Source organism: Castor canadensis, chromosome 5 (genome assembly GCF_047511655.1).
Source record: "Castor canadensis chromosome 5, mCasCan1.hap1v2, whole genome shotgun sequence".
NCBI classification, from domain to species: Eukaryota; Metazoa; Chordata; class Mammalia; order Rodentia; family Castoridae; genus Castor; species Castor canadensis.
This window is the reverse complement of record NC_133390.1, coordinates 74553807-74574527: the sequence shown is the minus strand read 5'-3', so window position 1 is coordinate 74574527 and position 20721 is coordinate 74553807. Positions and strand designations below refer to the sequence as shown.

General features: G+C 39.5%; 1 protein-coding gene and 1 long non-coding RNA gene across 4 annotated transcripts in view; one reads left to right on the top strand and one right to left on the bottom strand.

Annotated features, from left to right (window-relative positions):
- Window positions 1-19123, top strand: part of LOC141423261 (uncharacterized) — a 26790-nt gene extending 7667 nt beyond the window's left edge. Inside the window, exons 2-3 of the long non-coding RNA XR_012447981.1 lie at window positions 4633-5406; window positions 18987-19123. This is a non-coding gene — a long non-coding RNA (uncharacterized lncRNA). The remainder of the gene's footprint in view (window positions 1-4632; window positions 5407-18986) is intronic.
- Pak2 (p21 (RAC1) activated kinase 2) overlaps window positions 16762-20721 on the bottom strand; it is a 70086-nt gene continuing 66126 nt past the window's right edge. For all 3 annotated transcript variants that reach the window (XM_074073424.1, XM_074073425.1, XM_074073426.1), the window contains exon 15: window positions 16762-20721. In XM_074073424.1, the coding sequence (XP_073929525.1) occupies window positions 20635-20721 (87 nt within the window). In that variant the 3' untranslated portion in view covers window positions 16762-20634.

Genomic DNA, 20721 nt, shown 5'->3' with positions numbered 1-20721 from the left:
TTCGTAAGAGGCAGATCTTATGGTATTGTCCAAGCTGGTCCCGTAGCACTGCACCATGCTATGAACGTAATATAATTATTTTTACAGTGATGGGGATTAAACCCAGAGCCTTCCACATGCTAGGAAAGTGCTCTACCACTTAGCTACATCCCTAACTTACCTTGGTTAACTTTTAATGAGTTTGCCTGGCACACTGCCAAGAGCTTTGTATAAACATTGAAGGCCACACTGCACTGGAGTCTCAGATAGTGAGAAAGACCCTTGACGTAACTTCTGGGACTAAGACAGGAGGCACAGCCTACTACAGCACAGTAAATCTCTGGTATCCTGACAGCATCACATACTCGAACAGTGCTCAATAACATAACATCCCTTAACAAAAAAAGAAAGCACTAAAATGTAACTGAAAAGTTTAGTGTTTCTCTTAGCCATTAACGGGAGTTAGTGCTTACATGCCAAGAAGAACATTTGGATAAAGACTAGCTGAATTCACTCACTCTCCCAGTGACCCTCTCTTCTAGATCACAAAATTAAATTCTGACCTTAGTAAAATGACAAGCAACTACAGAGGACCATCAATAAGTTCTTAAAACCACAAATATTAAACTTGCAAAATGTAATGACCAATTTCATCTATTCTTACCATGTCTGCAACTTACTTTAAGATGATTTAGCAGACAGTGTGTAGCATTTTACAAGAAAATTCATACCTCCATGTGGTCAGTGCCTGGTCAGAAAGGTCACAGCTATCACACATGCTTCTGTTAACCATGGATGAGTCAACACTGTGGCTCTGCCAACAAGCAATATGAAGAGCAGAAATGGGCTGGACACTGGTGGCTCACAGCTGTAATCCTAGCTACTTGGGAGGCTGAGACCCAGAGGATTGTGATGGGAGACCAGCCTGGGCAAATAGTTCAGGAGACCCAATCTCCGAAATAACCAGAGCAAAGTGGACTGGAGGTGTGGCTCGAGGCAGAGTGCCTGCTTTGTAATCGTGAAGCCCTGAATTCAGACTCTGGTCCCACTAAAAAAAAAAAAAGAAGAAGATTAATGAGGGTTTCTTTATGACCTTTTCAATTGCTCATTTGAAATGGGATCATAAACGGCCCTCCTCAGGAGAATGAAAGGTGGAGCCAGTATCTGGACTGGCTCATGTAATTTGAGGGCTTTTGCAGCCTCGCACAATCTAGAGGCCTGAACTTGACCTCTTAGGAATGGCTCTTGAGACTCCATCCCTGTGTCTGATATTTTTCAAAGCTGTAACCAAAATACCTGGGGCAACAACTTAAAAAGAGGAAAGATGTTCTTTTGGTTCATGGTTTCAGAGGTGTCAGTCCATCATGGTAGGGAGGGTGTGGCAAAACAGAGCAGTTCACATCATGGTGGCCAGGAAGCAGAGGAAGGTGACTATAGGAAGGGGCAGTGCAAGATACAGCCCCCAAGGACACATCCGCAGTGACCTGTTTCCTCCACTGAGGCCCCACCTCCTACTCCACCCCACCTCCCAATAATGCCATGTTATCATAACTCCATCCATGGACTCATCACTCAGGACCCAATCACTTACAGGATCCCATCTTCAGAAGTAACAGAGTCCTGGCCTCTGGAATGTTTCCTCTCTGCCTCAGGTGAACTTTTCAGGCAAGGTTGAGGGCAGAGCACGTACAAGGACAGACAGCCTGGGTGACAGTGAGCCATGGAACGGTTTGCTTAATTCATTCTAGGTGCGTAGTGGAATTTGGTCTGACACTTGTGTTCACTATAATTTGGTTGCAAGGTTGCCACCACCTGAAACTTCTTGGGAAGAATCTAAGCATGAACTGTTGGCTTACGTGGATTTGCAACAATGCAACAATCTGCAAAGCATGGTTTTCTTTTTTCTCCCCCTAGAGTCTATACAATCTCAAAAGTGATTATGGAGGTTCTTTACAATACCCTGCAATTCTGAACAGGCCACTCTTCAAAGTTGCCTTTGTGCTTTTTTTCCCTACCCTCCAATCCAGACTCACAACAGATTTTCCACAATTTATGGGGAATACTAAAATTTGCGCTGAATGATCATGAACAAGACAAGGAGAAGGTACCCAACGTCCTTTCATCTCCTTGACTCCTCTTTGCTTTTCTCTTCCTCCCAGAAGCACTATGAGAGGGTTGAAATTAGGACAGGCTGAAAGTTACATCCTTCCAAAGCATTCCCATTTTTGAATACTGACACCAAGGTCTTACCTAAGCTACTTGAGAAGCAGATTTCTGCAAGGCTCTATCATCTTTCACAAAGATATCGCTCTGTATTCCTCCAGGTTGTACCTGGTACTGTTGAAGTCCTTACTTTGGTGAACTTTCATGCTCCAAAATTCTTCCAGCTTCACACCAAACATCCATTCTCTGAGAGTTTAGTGAAGGTACAACTAGAGTTTAGATTAACAGATTAATGAAATTGACACTGAAAAGGGAGTGGTGGTGGTGGAGGAGGATGTCTGCAGCAAAGAGGAGCTCTTATTTCAAATCCATCCTTCTACTGTAGGAGCGGGACATAATTTCAATACCCGTATGCTGGAGGAAAATACCTGGAATTGTTTTCCTTTCGTCACTCATTCTCACGTATCTCTTTAGCAAAAGGAGTGTTCAGAGTCTCCAATTACACATGACAAGAGGTTTCTACAAACAAAAACTATGATCAAGTGCTGGCTGAGAGACTCAAGCTGTAGAACGCCTGCCTGGCAAGCACAAGACCCTGAGTTCAAACCTCAGTATTGCCAAAAAAAAACTCCCACAAAACAAAACAAAACAAACAACTACTACCAAAGGGGCTAGATTAACACCCAGGTCACTATGGCTTCTTGGAGCTCTATGGCTTCAAGGGACTGTGTGTTTCTGACTTCAATATTTCATAAATATAAGGTTAAATCAAATCAAGTCATTTATTTTTTAAGTTTTAGCAGGGATTTAATTTAGTATAACAGAATGAAGTAGGGAGAAATGGGGAAAAATGGAGAGAAAAAGTAGCTCTTGCTTGAAGTCCAGGTGTGGGGAGTCCTTCCTAGTCTTCCCTTCCTCCCTTCCTTTCTTTTTGCAGTGCTGGGGAATGAGACCCAGGACATTGCATATGGTGGCCAGCACTTTACCCCTGAACAACATAAACAGCCCTAAATTGTTCATTTTCAATTTTTTGTTCAATTAGCTCAATAATTTAAACAGTTCCCAATCCAAAATTACGATCTTTCAATAAAATCTTCACATTTTCCCTATAAAGTGTTACACATTTTTTGGTTACTTATTTCTATGTAATTTATATTTTTGGTCTGTTACAGTTTTTTTGGGGGGTCATACTGGGGCTTTGTACTCAGGGTCTTGTGCTTGCCAGGCAGGGGCTCTACCACTTGAGCCACTACACAAGCCCCTTTTGCTTTTTAGCTATTTTATTAAGAGTCACATTTATGACTGAGTGAAGTTGGATTGAGATCCAAGTTCACATTAGCCGTGTAGCTGGGAGGACAGGCACGCACCATTGCACCCAGATTTTATTGGTGAGAATAGGTCTCTTGGACTTTTTGCCTAGGCTGGCTTTGAACCTCAATTCTCCCAATCTCTGCCTCCAGGTAGGATTATAGACTTGAGTAACTGTGCCTGGCATATATATATTTGCGCTGCTGAGCTTGAACTCAGGGCCCACACTTTGAGCTAGTTCACCAGCCCTTTTTTTTTCCCCCCTGAGATAGGGTCTCACAAACTATTTGCCCAGGTTGGCTTAGAACTGACATCCTCCTGATCTCTGCTTCCTGAATAGCTAGGATTATAGGTGTGAGCCACTGGTGCTGGGCTTGATTTTTGAGATTACATTTTCTGTTTGTTGCATTTAGTGATATAACTGACTTTTGCACATTGATTCTTGCATATAGCAAAGATAAATTTCTTAATGATTCTGGTAGTTTATCATGCTATTTAGGGTTTCCTGGGTTTTCACCTTATTTGAAAATAATGACAGTATTTATCTTCTTTCCTATTCTTACAGCATTTTTTTCTGCTATAAGAATTAGGATCTTCAACTTCAAATGTAAATCAAAGTAGTGACAGTGAGCACCTTTGCCCTGTTCTGATCCTCAAGGGAATGTATTCAATGTTCCATCATGACCATGACTTCTTGCTGCAGTTTTTTTGTAGATACACTTTTTGTCAGGTTAAAGAAGTCTACTCCTAACTTGTTTAAGCATGTATTTTTAAATTATGAATTGAGTCGGGCGCTGGTGGCTCACATCTATAATCCTAGCTACTCAGGAGGCAGAGAGCAGGAGGATTTCGGTTCGAAGCCAGCTCAGGTGCCCTGGCAAATAGTTCACGAGACCTATCTTGAAAAACATCCTTCACAAAAAAGGGCTGGTAGAGTGGCTCAAGGTGAAAGTCCTGAGTTCAAGACCCAGTACCACAAAAAATTATGAATTGATAGTTATTTTATGAAATATTTTTTTTCATTGAGATGCTCAGTCTACTAATATAAGAGACCACAAAAGAAAAAAACCCTTTTTTATAGACAGCTTGCCTGCTGGCCAATTTACTCTGTTGAGTAAACTTTCTTTCCCTCTAATTACTGTAGAATCGAGTAACGATTAACTGCTTTTGTTCTCCAATTAGGCCAAGCTGCTCTCTACCCCTTCTCTCTCTCTGACTACCAGAGCTGTAAACCTGCCAGCCAAGACATACAGCTTCAGAGAATCAAGGCCAGCAGCCATGGGAAAATGCATCTGATCACATAGTTAAGCCCCTGAACGCCTCTTTGAAAGTGGACATTCACTCCCAGAAGTGGAACAACAGAGCCTTGAGAGGTTGACTCTGTCCTCCTCTTTGTCTGCTGAATGATAAACCTCATTTTCTTTTCCTCAAAACACTGCTCCCATTATTTGTACATTGTGAATTGGCTCCAAGGCCAGGAGACCAGTTTTCTGGTAATACATGGGGAATTATATTTTTAAATCTTAGTAACTTTGCATAGTCCTATTTGGCTAGGATGTACTGTATTATCTTTTTATTTAGTTGCTAGATCTAGCTTGCTAGTGTTCCATTTATTAATTGTGCATTTATATTCATGAGTAAGATTGCCCCAAAATTCTCCCTTTCCCATATTTTTCTGGTATCATGATTATGCTTTCCTCTTAATGGAATTTGAGAAGTGATTTCTATATTCTGGAATAGTATGAGCAGGATTGGAATTACTTTTCCTTGAATATTTGTGCAAGTTGCTGGTAAAACTACCTGAGTTTTTGCTCTAAATTTCATCCACGGAATGGCGAAAAATTAGTCCCACAAAATGGTAGAAGTGAAGGAACGAAATGAATTTTCTTTGAAGAACTGCTCAGTCTACGTAACTGCTCAATATTCAGAAGTATGCATAGAGAAGGGTCTGAAAAGGTGAGTTGGTAACAGTTTTTCTTTGGAACAAGAACTTGAATTGTGGTTGGGGAGTCTTTATCTGAATTACTGAAAACTTTAAAATGACAATGCATTTCTATTACTTTCATAAACTTTTTTTTTCAGTGTGAATTGAACTCAGGCCCTCATGCGTGGTAGGCAAATGTTCTACTGCTGAGTTTACCGATAACTCCTTATTTTTTGAAGATTAAAAAAGACAGGAATATGGGCTTTCTGGAGCAGTGGGAAGTTGGGAAACACCTAGGTCTGCTTACTTGCTCTGGAAGAATGTGGCTTTGCTGATACTGTTTTGCTCAAGAATCAAAGGAGTGAATTTTTTTTTATTCATATGTGCATACAATGTTTGGGTCATTTCTCCCCCCTTCCCCCCCTCCCTCTCTTTCCCCCCCATCCCCTCGCTACCTGGCAGAAACTATTTTGCCCTTATTTCTAATTTTGTTGTAGAGAGAGTATAAGCAATAATAGGAAGGAACAAGGGTTTTTGCTAGTTGAGATAAGGATAGCTATACATGGCATTGACTCACATTGATTTCCTGTGCATGTGTGTTACCTTCTAGGTTAATTCTTTTTGATCTCACCTTTTCTCTAGTTCCTGGTCCCCTTTTCCTATTGGCCTCAGTTGCTTTTAAGGTATTTGCTTTAGTTTCTCTGCGTTGAGGGCAACAAATGCTAGCTAGTTTTTTAGGTGTCTTACCTATCCTCACCCCTCCCTTGTGTGCTCTCGCTTTTATCTTGTGATCAAAGTCCAATCCCCTTGTGTGTTTGCCCTTGATCTAATGTCCGCATATGAGGGAGAACATATGATTTTTGGTCTTTTGGATCAGGCTAACCTCACTCAGAATGATGTTCTCCAATTCCATCCATTTACCAGCGAATGATAACATTTTGTTCTTCTTCATGGCTGCATAAAATTCCATTGTGTATAGATACCACATTTTCTTGATCCACTCATCAGTAATGGGGCATCTTGGCTGTTTCCATAACTTGGCTATTGTGAATAGTGCCGCAATAAACATGGGTGTGCAGGTGCCTCTGGAGTAACCTGTCACAGTCTTTTGGGTATATCCCCAAGAGTGGTATTGCTGGATCAAATGGTAGATCAATGTTTAGCTTTTTAAGTAGCCTCCAAATTTTTTTCCAGTGGTTGTACTAGTTTACATTCCCACCAGCAGTGTAAGAGGGTTCCTTTTTCCCCAAATCCTCGCCAACACCTGTTGTTGGTGGTGTTGCTGATGATGGTTATTCTAACAGGGGTGAGGTGGAATCTTAGTGTGGTTTTAATTTGCATTTCCTTTATTGCTAGAGATGGTGAGCATTTTTTCATGTGTTTTTTGGCCATCTGAATTTCTTCTTTTGAGAAAGTTCTGTTTAGTTCACTTGCCCATTACTTTATTGGTTCATTAATTTTGGGAGAATTTAGTGTTTTAAGTTCCCTATATATTCTGGTTGCAAAGGAGTGATTTAAAGGTGTGGTGATGCATGTTTATAACCCCAGGACTGGAAGTTTGATGCAGGAGGATTAAGAGTGAGGCCAGCTTGGGCTACCCATCTTAAAAAACAAAAAAGGAAAAAAAAAAAAAAAAGGAGCCCAGCTTGCTGGTCCAATGGTTACACTTATTTTTTGCAGTACTGGGGATTGAACCCATGGCCTTACACATGCTAAGCAAGTGCTCTACCAGGTGAGCATGTCCCCAGCCCCTGATGGTTACATTTAAATTCTTGACTACAGCATGACAATGACAACTGTTTTTTTCACCTTTGATAAAAATGTCAATGGCAGCAGCGCCCCCTACAGGAAACTCAGGAGCCAGGAAGATCAATGAAGTACCATTTGCTCATGGTTACCTCACCCTGCTCTGGGTGGTTGCCCCTATTTAGTTCAGTTAAATCTACCAGTCATTCAACCGCTAATGGATTACTAAATGTGCAACACTGCAACTATATTCAAATTGCACTTACGGCTTCAGAGGCTATAAGAATAATTACATTCCTTCAAAATCAGCTATACAGCTGAGACGTGGCCTGGAGAGTTTGACATTTCCAGTGAACTCGGAGGGTACTGCTGAAGGGTACTAGAAAGCCTAGAATGTTGGCTGAGAAATGCTGAGCAAGTTATTTAGTCTCTAGGGTTCTTTTCATGTCAAAGTGACCATACTAATCCTTATCAATCATGCCTGGCTTTTTTTTTTTTTTTTTTGTGGTACACAGTGTCTTGTGCTTGCTACACAGATGCTCTACTACTTGTCATGCCTCCAGCCCCTGGCTTATTCTTTAAGACAGGGTCTTAAGTTTTTTCTTTTTGGTCTTAACTTTTTTGCCCCATTTGGCCTTGAATCATCCTCCTATCTGTGCCTCCCAAGGACTGGAATTATACGCATGAGTCACTACACTCAAGCTTTATTTCCTTTCTTTGCTAACAAGTCTGATTTGTCTAGGGAAGCACTGTGCCTAGTTTTAAGAAACAAGTCCTGTTGTGGGGGGGGCTGGCACTAATGGGAAGCGGGGGAGGTGCTGGGGAAAGGGGGTAGGAGGGTGGATATGGTGCAATAAAGCAGGTACACATATATGTAAATGCAAAAATGATACCTGTTGAAACTACTCCAGGAATGGGGGGAGGGGGGTGGACAATAGTTGAGAAGGTAAATTCATGTGTGATATATTTAATACATTGTAATAACCCGTGTAAACACCACAATGTACCTCCATCCATCACAATAATAAAGGGGGAAAAACACTTTCAAAAAAATAAATGCAAAGCTGGGCACTGGTGTCTCACGCTTCTAAATTTAGGAGGATCTTATCAGGAAGATCAAGGTTCAAGGATAGCCTTGGGCAAATAGTTCTTGAGTCCCCATCCCAGAATAACTGCAGCAAAATGGACAAGAGGTGTGGCTCAAGTGGTAGAGTGCCTGCTTTGCAAGCTTGAAGCCCTGAATTCAAACCCCAGTCCCACCAAAAATAAACACTTCCCCAGAATCTCTTGAGGCTAGGAGGTACTAAATAGTCTGGACACTGGGCAAAAGTTGAGCGCTTCTGTGGAAGCTTGCTTTTTCTTCCTGCTTTTCTCTTTGCCTCTTGCCCATCCTATCTCCTGACTGACACTTGGACATAAGGCTGGAGGAGTGGCAACAGACAAAAGGATGTAGGTCTACATGCTAAGAATGGTGGAGTAAAAACGTGGATAGAACCCAAGCTCCTGGTAGCATTGCTGAGCTCTATGACAATCCTAGATGACCACTGGATTTCTTTATATGTGAGTTCAAAGTCCTATTTTGTGTGTATTTGTTGCTGGGGATCAAACTCCAGGACCTCACACATGCTACCCACGTACTCTACCACTCATCTACTACATCTCTAGAAAAGTCCTATAATTTTAAGGCACTTTTGTATACCTGTTACCTGTAGTCAAACTTTTTTTTTTTTTAGTAGAACTGGGATTTGAATTCACAGCCTCACGCTTGCTAGGCAGACGGTTTGCCGTCTTGAGCCACTTGGCCAGCCCTTTTTTTGTGATGAATTTTTTTGCAGTAGGGTCTCTCGAACTATTTGCCTGGGCTGGCTTCAAACCTCGATCCTCCTGATCTATCTCCTGAGTAGCTAGGATTACAGATGTGAGCCACTGGTGCCTGGCAATAGAAAGCATTTATACAGTGCTATGTGGTAGGCACTATTCTAAACATGTGAAATTAGGGCTGGGGGCATAGATAAAGTGGTAGATGGCTTACCTAGCAAGTATGTGAGGTTGTTCTGGGTTCAATCTTTAGTACCATAACGAATAAATAAAATGAACTCATCTACCTCTTAAAAATCCTTTCTGTGATGTTGGCACTTGTCATCCAAAACAAATACAGCAAAGTAACAAAACCCCACCAACTCACAGTAACACTTGCCCCTCACAGTTACATTTTTAATACATATCCTATTAGAATAATGGCTATTAACTAAGAGTACCACTGGGTCTCCTACTGGCAGCAAATGTTTAAATTACATACCTCAGTTTTATTTAGAACTCCCAAGTTCCAATATGAGTACAGGATGAAACTAAGAAAAATTAAACTTTTTTAAAGATAGCCTTTTTTTTTATGCTAGCGTATTTTATTATTTCACTTTATTTGTTTGATGGCACTGGGTCTTGAACTCAAGGCCTCATACTTGCTAGACAGACACTCTACCACTTCAGCCACTCCACCAACCAAAAATGAAACTTTTAATAAACTCTGTGTCTTTGCTGGGTGTCAGGGGTTCACACCTATAATCCTAGCCACCCAGGAGGCAGAGATCAGGAGGATCACAAATAGTTCATGAGACACTATTTTGAAAAAAACACAATGCAAAAAATGGCTGTTGCAGTGGATCAAGTGGTAGAGTTCTTGCCTAGCAAGCATGAGGCCCTGAGTTCAAACCTCAGTACTCAAAATAGTCAGACTCAGCTTTTTGGTAGCACTGGGGTTTAAAAATTTCAAGGCCTCATGCTCAATAGGCACTTTTACCTCTTGTGCCACCAGCCTTTTTCTTATGTTGGGTTTTTTTTGAGATAGGATCTCATGAACTATTTGCCTAAAGCTGGCTTCAAACTGCAATCCTCCAGATCTCTGCCTCCTAAGTAGCTAAGATTACAGGCGTGAGCCACCAGCACCCAACTAATACTTAGACTCATAATAGTAACTTGATCAGCTGTGCTTTGTCATTAAAAAATGAACACTAATAGGACAGAGCAGGCACATGTGGAAATATGAGTAGGTAAGAGGAAGTGGAACAGTATTTGCCTTGCTGACAATGCAAATTTCAGGTAAGTGGCTGCCTGATATACGGGGCCTTGTGCATGCCAGGCAAGAGATCTACCACTGAGGGACACCCTCTGCCCAGAATATTTTTTTCAGTGCTGAGGCTGGAACCCAGGGATCTACTACTGAGCTACACATCCAGCCCTTGACTGATATATTCAATAGTCCATGGAATAAAATTATTTTTCAATGACACCACAGTCTTGGACATACCCCAACAGATCTATAGATGAACAAAAGAAACGGTTGGCCGGGCGCTGGTGGCTCACACCTATAATCCTAGCTACTTGGGTGGTAGAGATCAGGAGGATAAAAGTTCAAAGTCAGGCTGGGTAAACAGTTTGAGAGACCTTATAATGAAAATAACCCCCACAAAAAAAGGGCTGCCTAGCAAGTTCAAACCCCAGTATCACCCCCCAAAAAAGAAAGTCAAGAAATCCTCATTTAACACCTCCTATCACCACGAAAAGTGTGCACAAAACAGTGACAATACATACCTGTAGTAAGAACTCAAATGGTTAAGGTTTATAGTTTAATGAAAAACAAAGCTCTTCAGCAAGGTTACTAGCAGCAAATCTTAAAAGTATCCTGAACCGTAAGCAATTGCATTTGATTAAGATGTCTTCTAGTGCCAACTCCAAAACTCCTCAAAGATTTTAATGGTACTATATTAAAGCAACCAGAGCCAGATTTACCGTTAGGCATTCATAACTTTATAGCCCAGATCAAACAGCTTTTGAAAATGACACACTTTGTTAAAATGACGCACTTTGTTTTTAAACAGGAAAAGACAAAGTGAAGTAATTCATTAGGAACAGAGAAAGACATTTTTTGGCAATGTGCTCATGATGCTGTATATAGCTAGAGCTAAGAATGAGACAGAAATGCATGACACTCTTATACTCTGTTTTGGTTTTTAAAAAACAGCAAAACTAGGAAATGTTTCACCCCCTCCAGAGCACAAACTAGGATGGCTGGACATAAGACAATGTGACACGCAGCTTTTAACAAATACAGGTTATGGGCTGGCAGGGTGGCTCAACTGGTAGAGTATCTGCCTAGCAAGTGTGGAGCCCTGATTTCAAACTCCAATACCGCAAAACAACAAAAAATAACCAAACATAGGTTGAGCAACCCTAACCCCAAATCCAAAGCTTTCTTGAGCAATGAAGCCTAAGAGGAAAATTTCACACTTGCTGTCATGTGACATGTTGCCATTAAATGCAGACACACTAAATTACCTTAATGCTATTTGTGAGACAAACTTTGTGTTTTGACTTGGATCTCATCCCTGAGATACCTCATTTTGAACATGCAAATATTTCAAAATCTCAAATAATGGATAATGGATAATCAATCTGTACATTAAAAATTCTATCTTTCGTTGGCAGTACTGGGGTTTGAACTCAGGGCTTCATGTTTGCAAGCAGGCACTCTACAGCTTGAACCACACCTCCAGACCATTTCACTCTTATTTTGGAACGGGGTCTCATGAACTATTTGCCTGGGATGCCCTCCAATAGTGATCCTTCTCAAGTAGCTAGGATTACAGGCGTGAGTCACTGGTGCTGGCTGGAAATTGTCTTCGTGAGTGTTGTTTCTTTAAAAACAATCAATCTTTTGAGTTACAAGTTTATATAAATGCTGTCATTATTTACTAAACAAAATTTTCTACAAATACATTTTAAATCTTCCTCCCTAACCCAAAACTGAGATGGATAATACAACGCCTACACCTAGGATTATAAAATCTCTTATAAAGATATATTCATCGATCTTAATTTCTGACCCAGAATATACAGCTGTTTCTGTTTTTCAAACAGGGTCTCCCTGTGTAGCCCAAGTAGCCTGGAACTCACAATCTTACCACCTCAACCTCCCCAGAGCTGGGGATTACAGGCGTGTGTCAGCAAGCTAGGTTTTCAGGCTAGGGTAGCCTTCTTTCCCACCTTAGGGTACCCACATTACTGTCTGTGCTCAGGGAATGAAAACACATTTAACATGACCACACAAGTCTATCCAACAAATCTGTTACTCAAGTAATATACACTTAGTGGTAAAGATTTTAAGAACTTGCTTTTTGGCAGGGGATGGCGGGAAGGGGGGGGTGCGAAGCAGGGACTGGGGTTTCAGCTCAGGTACTTTACTGCTTGAGCCACACCTCCAGCTCTACAAACTTGCTTTTTTTTTTATCCTAACCAGGGCCCCTTACTCTTGCTAACTTCACCAAGAGCTCATTGCTCTTGTGAAATGGTAAAGACTGCCTGACTGCTATGTTCTGGATTCAGCCCCAAACAGATGGCCATAGCATCCATGCATCCAATCCATCCATCCAATTGATTTGTGGTGCTAGGGGTTGAACCCAGGGCTTTGTGGAGTGCCAGGCAAGCACTTTACCACTGAGCTATATTCTCAGCCCAAGTCACAGCACTCAAGAGATAGGAATAAAAGTCCTTTATTTCACAAGGAAGCCAAATAACAAGAACTAGTGTTGTGGACTCTTGAAAACCCCTACCAGTGACCATATTAGCCGAGTCACCTTTTTAAAAAGAATCATCTGGAAATTCAGTGGTTTAACAGGCTGAATCTCTTGGGAGGTAGATTAGAATTGGAGCTATTGCCAGTCTGCCCTTGAGGGTGGCTAACATTTCTGTCCCTTAGAGCTCTTTCATGGCTTTTTCTCATTTATATCAAAGTCCAGAGATCAATGTGCAAAACTGTACCCTGTTAGAAATCTTTTTTAAACTAGCAAAATAGAAAAAATAAAAAGCAATAAAATAAAAAATAAAAATAAAAAGAGAATGTGTTACTTCTTTCCTGAAACAGGAAAAAAAGTGGCCCTTTGCAATGCTTTTAAGTGTGACTGCAGGTATAAGCCACAAACTTCAAGGGCAAGTAAACCAGCCTTTGTTGAAAGTCTGCTATGAGGCATACACTTAACACCATTCTTTCTGTGGATGTGAAATCTACAGCTTCCCAGAACACCAGGTTAAATTCATGCCTACTTATGCCTCAAGCTGTCCCTTGGCCACAGTAGCTCTCAGAGGCCTCCTTCCTCATTTGTTAGCCTTTCCTGCCTGTCCCACCAAGGTAGCCCTTAATGCAGAATCACAAACTGGGTTTCAACTTTTTTCCCCCTAGAAGAGGAAGGGGGCAGAGATCATTTGATCAAGATGTCCCTTTTCATGTTGTTAGCAGCAGTAACTTTTCAAAAATTTAACTGGGACCAGAGAGGAAAAAAGACCCAGGAGCACAATCAATGATTGGTAAATGGCACTAAGAGCCTAGCTAACTGAAAAAAATCAAAATCTAAATGAGCATTTGTTTAGTGCAGTGCCCAACACAGTGCTGTACTGGCATTTTAACAGAAATAGCTCAGTCTGCAGCTATTCACCCAAACATTTGTGGTCTTCGTGTGGGGAAAAAAAAAAAGGTGTGGGGGTATACATCTATAAGCTCATGGAGGTTGAGGCAAGAGGACAAGCTTGAGGCCAGTCTGGGTAATTTAGTAAGGCTCCATCTCAAAAATAAAAGGGCAGGGGACATATCTCAGTGGTGAAGTGCTTACCTAGCACGCTTGAGGCCTAGAGTTCAATCTCCAGTACAAAAGAGCACAGGTCTTTAGGAAAAAAGACCTTTGAATATTTGTGTCTTCTCAAGATTTTTATGTTAAAGTCCTGACCCCAGAGTGAGGACATTTGGAGATGAGAATTTTGGAAGTAACTGGAGTTAAATAAGGTCTTTAGGGTGAGGCACCAAGAGCTTGCTCTCTACCTCCCTGTGTTCAAAGAGGTTATGTAAGCACAGTCAAAAGGTGACCATCTACAAGCCAAGAGGAAACCTCAGGATGAAATCTACCTTGCCAATCTTGATCATTGACTTCCTGACCTCCAGAATGTTAAGAAATAATTTTCTATAGTCAATGGTGTTTTGTTAAGAAAGCCTGGACACATACATTATAATACCACCCCAGGAAATATACTGAATTTATGAAATAATTAGTTATAGAAAGGAAGATCAGAAAGAGTGAGCTTTGCACATTAAAAATATGATGGGCGCTGGTGACTCACATCTGTGATCCTAGCTACTCAGGACGCAGAGATCAGGAGGCTCGTGGTTTAAAGCCAGTACTGGGTAAATAGTTCAGGAGACTGACCCTATCTTGGAAAAACCATCACACACACAAAAAAGGCTAGCAGAATGGCTCAAGCGGTAACAGCACTTGCCTAGCAAGCGTTCAAACCCCAGTGCTGCCAAAAAAAAAAAAAAAAAAAAAGTCAAAATATGTTCAAAAGGTAAAAGCAAAAGGCAAAGAGAAGGAAAGCAAGAAAGGTAAGAAAAACAGAAGATTGTTAGAACTCGAGAGAAGCTATGGAAAAGAAAAATGAGTACAAGACAATTTCCCAGGACTGAAGAAAATGAGTCAGTCACCAGGAGGGCCTGCTGACTACCCCAAGTCAATAAATATATACACACTCATGCCAAGGCACTTCTCATGGCAAAACTTCAGAACAAAAGTTTTGGAGAGGCAGCAAAATGGGTCATATAGAAAGATCTGCTATCAGAAACAACAGGCTATAAGACAATGAATGCCTTAAAAAATTCTCCAAGGTGATTTCCAACCTAAAATTCTATATTGTCAGTTACACGTGAGGCATTTTCAGATTTGCAACTTAAAATTTTTACTTCTCAACTATCCTATTCTCAGGATGCTCATGGAAGAAGTACTGTTCTGAAATGAGGAAATAAACCAAGCAAGAAAAGGTAACGTGCAGGAAACAGGATCTAACTCAGGAGAAACAGAAAGTTGAGTCTCAGACACCAGAGGTGCAGAAGGTCTGGAGAGTAACAGCATGAACTGCAGCCCCAACACAGTTCCAGGAAAGACAAAAGGAACTGTTAGTACTTGAGACATATAACTACAGAAGACAGTTTTAGAGGGCTTTCTCAAGCTTGTGGTGAGTTTGGGAAAATCTAGTGACAGAAACATAGAAACTTTCAAAGGAACCAAGACAAGAAAATTAACAACAGGAGAAGCAAAGAGTTGTATAATAAAGGAGACATAATGATAAAAAACCACTAACTACTAATCTAATGAAAAACTGCCACCTCTTGATTAGAAGACTACAGGGGAAAGGGGGCATGGGGTAGTAAATACCCAAATGCCTGCATGTCTTAACATAAAATTATTGAGGGAAAAACGGAAATACCAAGAAATACCTAAGTACATAATTTAGATCAATACATCCTAAAAACAGCTCAGAGTTAAAAGTAAATGCTTCAGTAATGGTGATATTCAAAGCCAGGGATTGGCATTGTTCATAAAAAGTCCTTAAACAGCCAAGCACCTAAGGCTCAAGACTGTAATACTAGCTACTTCGGAGGCTGAGATCAAAAGGACGGCAGTTGGAGGCAAGCTTGGGCAAATAGTTCGCAAGACCTCATTTCCAAAATAACCAGAGGTATGGCTCAAGTGGTAGAGTGCCTGCTTTGCAAGTGTGAAGCCCTGAGCTCAATGAGTTCAAACCCCAATCCTACAAAAAAAAATCCTTTATCTGCTTTTTTCTTTTTGGTGCTGAGGATCAAACCCAGGGCCTCTCCAAATGCCAGGCAAGTACTCTACACTGAGTTATATCACAGTCCTCTGATTACCTGAATTCTTAATATTCATGTTACTTTGTTAAAAACCTAAAATAAGTTGGTGGAAGATGTTTTCCTTCAGTGTTTTATTCCTCCTCTTCTTCAAAAGATAAAACCTATTAAATAACTTAGCATAAAAACAATTCTTCCTAATTAAAAAAAAAAAAAAAGCCACAGGGCTGGAGGTGTGGCTCAAGTGGTAGAGCGCTTGCCCAGCAAGTATGAGATCTGGAGTTCAAACCCTAGTTACCCCCACCTTCCCCAGTCACAAACATCAAAGTAAAATGCACACTAAACCTTTGAAATAGAGCTTCTGTATCAACCAACCATCCAGGAATCTTTGAACTTTTCTCAGACCCTAGGCACTGCAATTAAGGAAACAGGCAGGCATGGTGGTGAATGCCTGTAGAGGTGGGGGGCATACCTTGAGAACAGGGGTTTCAGGCCAGCCTGGGCAACATAGTGAGAATGTCTCAACCTGTGCATGTACTCATACATGCACAACACCTGTCTGTACATACTTTATGCTTTTTGATAGTGAACTCTATTGCCTGTTACCCATATTAGGGTATCCAAATTACAAATTAAAATTTGTATAGTAAGTGATGTCTTAAAAGTATTCTACTCTTAAAAGATTTCTTGGTGTATTTAACACAGAAATTCTGGCTAGATTCTTATCTCAGCCAGGCAATTGTTAGTTACTGGAAGTGTTCAGATCAGAAATGCTTCCCTGGATCTGAAAGCCAGGAGGATTTATAAGTAGTTTATTCTGAATCTGGTTTAGAACAGGAAAGGGTTATGCTTTCTATCCAGAACTTTGGCATTTTGTAATACATTCAGAATGACGCCATAACACCATTAAAAAGCTTAAAACATTCATCCTTAAAAATATGAGCATGTTCTTTGCATACCTATTAGATAAATATTTATTCTTTCATACGATTCTGTCAAAAAAGGGGAAATTTAAGAAAGGGAAAAAATGGACACTAAAGAAGTTTATTTCTAGGCCTGAAAGAAAATTGAATGAAGTCATCAAGTACAGCAGTGAGTCAATGTAACAATTACAGAATTGAATGGGATTAAGTTAAAAATTAAAGGCAATATAAAATCTGAAAACAAAACAGAAAAGACAGGCTACTTTTACGTACTATCTACCAAAAGAAGAAAAAAAAATTAAGCCAACACATTCCAACCAAAGATTTTGAATTTTAAATATAATTTTTTGGTTTTATGTATCTATAGAATAAAAATTTGTTTGACAGATTATCATACATTTCTTTCTGCCTCTTGTCTTGGCAATATTCTAGAAATGTGAAGACTCCAGTTCTTTCAAGGCCAGGCCAGTGCTTAATTTTCTTTGTAACTCCAACAACCTCTAACACAGCATCTTTGTCAGTGTCCAATATTGAGAAATACTAAGAAAAAAATCTGTTCAATAAAATGTATTGAGAAAAAAATTTGTACTTTTTTCTTATACACACATATGTATACACTGCTATGGAAAAACTGGATTTAACAGTTCAAATATCTTTTGTGGGAGTAGTAGAGACAACAATCTTTTTTATATTATTATGAAATTGTACTATAAAACCCAAAACACCACATCCAGTACTTTGCACTTTAGTTTTTCAGATAGGGCGTCCACTTTTGCCCTGCCTGGCCCCAAACAGAGATCCTCCTGCATAGATAGGATTACAGGTGGGAGCCATCACACCAGCTAGATGCAAATTCCTTAAGCACTTATTTTTTTTTCTTGCTGTAGCTACTGTCTGATCAGATCTAAAACAATTCTGGTAAGAATACAGTATATACAAACATATATTTAAGTGAGACCTACAGAGAAATCCTCATAGTTTAAAATTGCTTGTTAAAGACACAGGAAGACTGATTGATGGCTACTAGATAAATTTTAGGCAGCTTAGTATTTATCTGTTGAAAGGAAGAGGATTCATACTTTGTGCAGTCACTCAACTCCTGAAAACAGAGATGTGCCAGCCATGGTGTCGCATGCTACACGATCTGTTTGTTTAACAACCTAGGTGGGATAAAATATTCAATACTTTCATGGCTTCCCAGTTTTGTTTCTAAAGGTAGCAAAAGAACAAAAGGAGAAGACAACTTTAGGACCACCAGAAAGTTTGCAATATAATAAATAAGTGCTATAGTAATATTATCCTAATAACATAACAGTCCTGCTAAGGTAACTTTTAGATTTAAATGGGAATTCTAATTTTTAAAAAGATAAAAAGTGTGAATACAAAAAGACAATTATTAGCAAAACATGAATCTTGATATATATATATATATATATATAAAATTGTTCTTTCAACAAGATCAGAACATTTTAATTTAAAACTAACTAATAAATCACAATTCTGTATTGCTTTTAAGATTATTTTGCTTAAAAAGGACACATTTCAGATTAACCAAAGTATATTTCTAATACAGGTTAGTTTATCCAGGTAAGTAAGGAATAAACCACAGTGCAGCTCCCTTAACCTAGGAGTCAGGTTTTAATGACAAAGTCCGTTGCCAGCAATGGACATGCAGGTAACCATCAAAGATGTAAATACAAATCCAAAATTGCTTCTATCAATGGAAAAGCCCTTTGTTGAGTCACAGCATAAAACAGGGGCATTGGCACATATCCCATGAATGTGTTCTCTATGATATAGGATGGAAGTGCCTTCTTGAGTGGTCATGAAGATCATAGTCTTATCATCTAGTTGGTTTTCTATTTTCTTGGTAGCATCTTCTTAATCACAATCCATCCAGACAACTGTTTACAAAGAATGTTCAAATCTGGAGCTGAAGAAGCACTGCAGCTTTCCCCCAGAAATAAACCAGCTTGTTTCTGCAAAGTAATTTAGTGATAGTTGTAGGCAGCCAAATATAGACCACAGAAAAATGAAATCAAGAATCATATTGAAAACAGAGGCCATTAAGTGCTCGAGCTATAAGTTTTGTTAATTTTCCTGAAAACCTTCCTGTGTTATCAGTAACAAAAAATACCATTTCTCTTTATAACTGTATTTAACATAGGTATGATGGAAATGGGAAATAAGATACTGCCAGTTTTCCCAATATATCCCAAAACAGTAAAATTATTCTTATTCATGATTTGTATTTTTGCAGGATGGCAAACAGGAGTGAAATTCTCTGGGTGGAAATGGTGGGAAAAAAATGCCAAAACCAGCCACAGATCTTCCTCTTTTATGTGGTTCCAGGCATATCAGAATGGACAATACCTCCTCCAAAAGCAAACAACAAAGCGACAAGGAGAAGCAGAGGAGAGGAAATAAAGACAGGGTGGGGAGAAGAGAGGGCACTCTAATAATTAATGCTACAGGTCACAGACCTTTTATTAAATCTTTAAAATAAAAACATATCACTATCAATAAGCACATTTCATTTTCTTCCTTTCTCCAGTTTTTTTAACACGAATAATCTACTTATTTGAAAAAATAAAAACTAAAGACAACATATCAAATGACCCATGAATCCATCAACGAGTACTCTGTTATTTAAATTTTCACAGACAGTAAAACATTGGTAATGGGTTGGGGACACAGTAACTTATGACAAATCTTTACAGTTTACTGGTCATAAGCTATGTCTCTATAATATTGACATTTCTCCTTCATGATTTTAACTATCTTAGAGCTCACCAAGGTTCAAGTCTACTTTCTTTTTGCTAGCTCCACATATTTTTTCTTTTAAATAGAAAAAAAAGAGTTAACTTTTAAATTCTGAAAATTCAATTATTATATTATTTGCCCCAGAGGACAAGTGTATGTGTGAGGTGAGAGAGGGTTAATTAAAAAACAAAAACAAAACTGAAACCTAAAATCGCAACATATACAGAAACTTATTTCCAAAACAAAGGGGGAAGAAGAGGGAAGGAGAAGGCAGTGGCACCAACCAAAGTCATAAAAGCTCAAGGTGGAACAATAACAATCTACTTTGGTTTCTGAGGCCAAATTTGGAAATAGACTGAAAGAAACGACAAAATTGTAAGGGTTTACAGTCAGTGGGATTCTTTTTCTGTCTCAATGATTTAGTTATAAATATAGATACTAAGTCTTTCTATACATGTAACAAATGTCAAACTCACTACCATGAAATTTCTAAAACTCACTTTCACATTTGTTAAGAAGGTAAAAATCACACTTTTCTTCTTATTTCAGTTCTAGTTGTGAACCAAAATGTAACATGTAACAATAGCTGGTCCTAACTTCTATAAAAAGTTAAACCATATCAAGCTCCTTTGCCAATATAAAGAGCTACACAATTTCTATCATATTTGCATGGAATTTAGGCCTGCGATAAACTTCTCAAAGCAACTCAAAAGGAGCAAGACAAAGAAAAGAAAAGCTATAAAGGAGAGAAAAAAGTCTAGATGAAACAAATACTCTGAAACACTCGAATCTGTCATTCAAGTATTGAAAATACCCCAAAGGAGACAACAAAGTCAGCAAAATAAAATGCAAACCTCGAGCATAATAAATGGCCCCAACAGGCACTCTGCTAAAAGATGTAAGGCTAGTGATTCAGTCCACAATTCCTTTTGGACCCTAAAAAAGGGGTTCATTTGAAAGTCATAATCCTCTTATTGTAATTTTCTCTTGGCCGTCTTCAGGGAATACTAGTTTTTGTTTTTCCCTTTCCTCCATGTTACGCAGACCATCTGTTTAAACCCCCCCTCAAAAAAGTGATAATTTTCATATATTAAAAGACTTCTTTTAGAAAATGGAAAAAAGAATATGAAGCCACGGCAATGGTGTTAACGGTTACTCTTCATTGCTTCTTTAGCTGCCATGATCAGCGGAGTCAAACTAGATAATGGTTTGGCCAGTTTCAGGAAGGGATG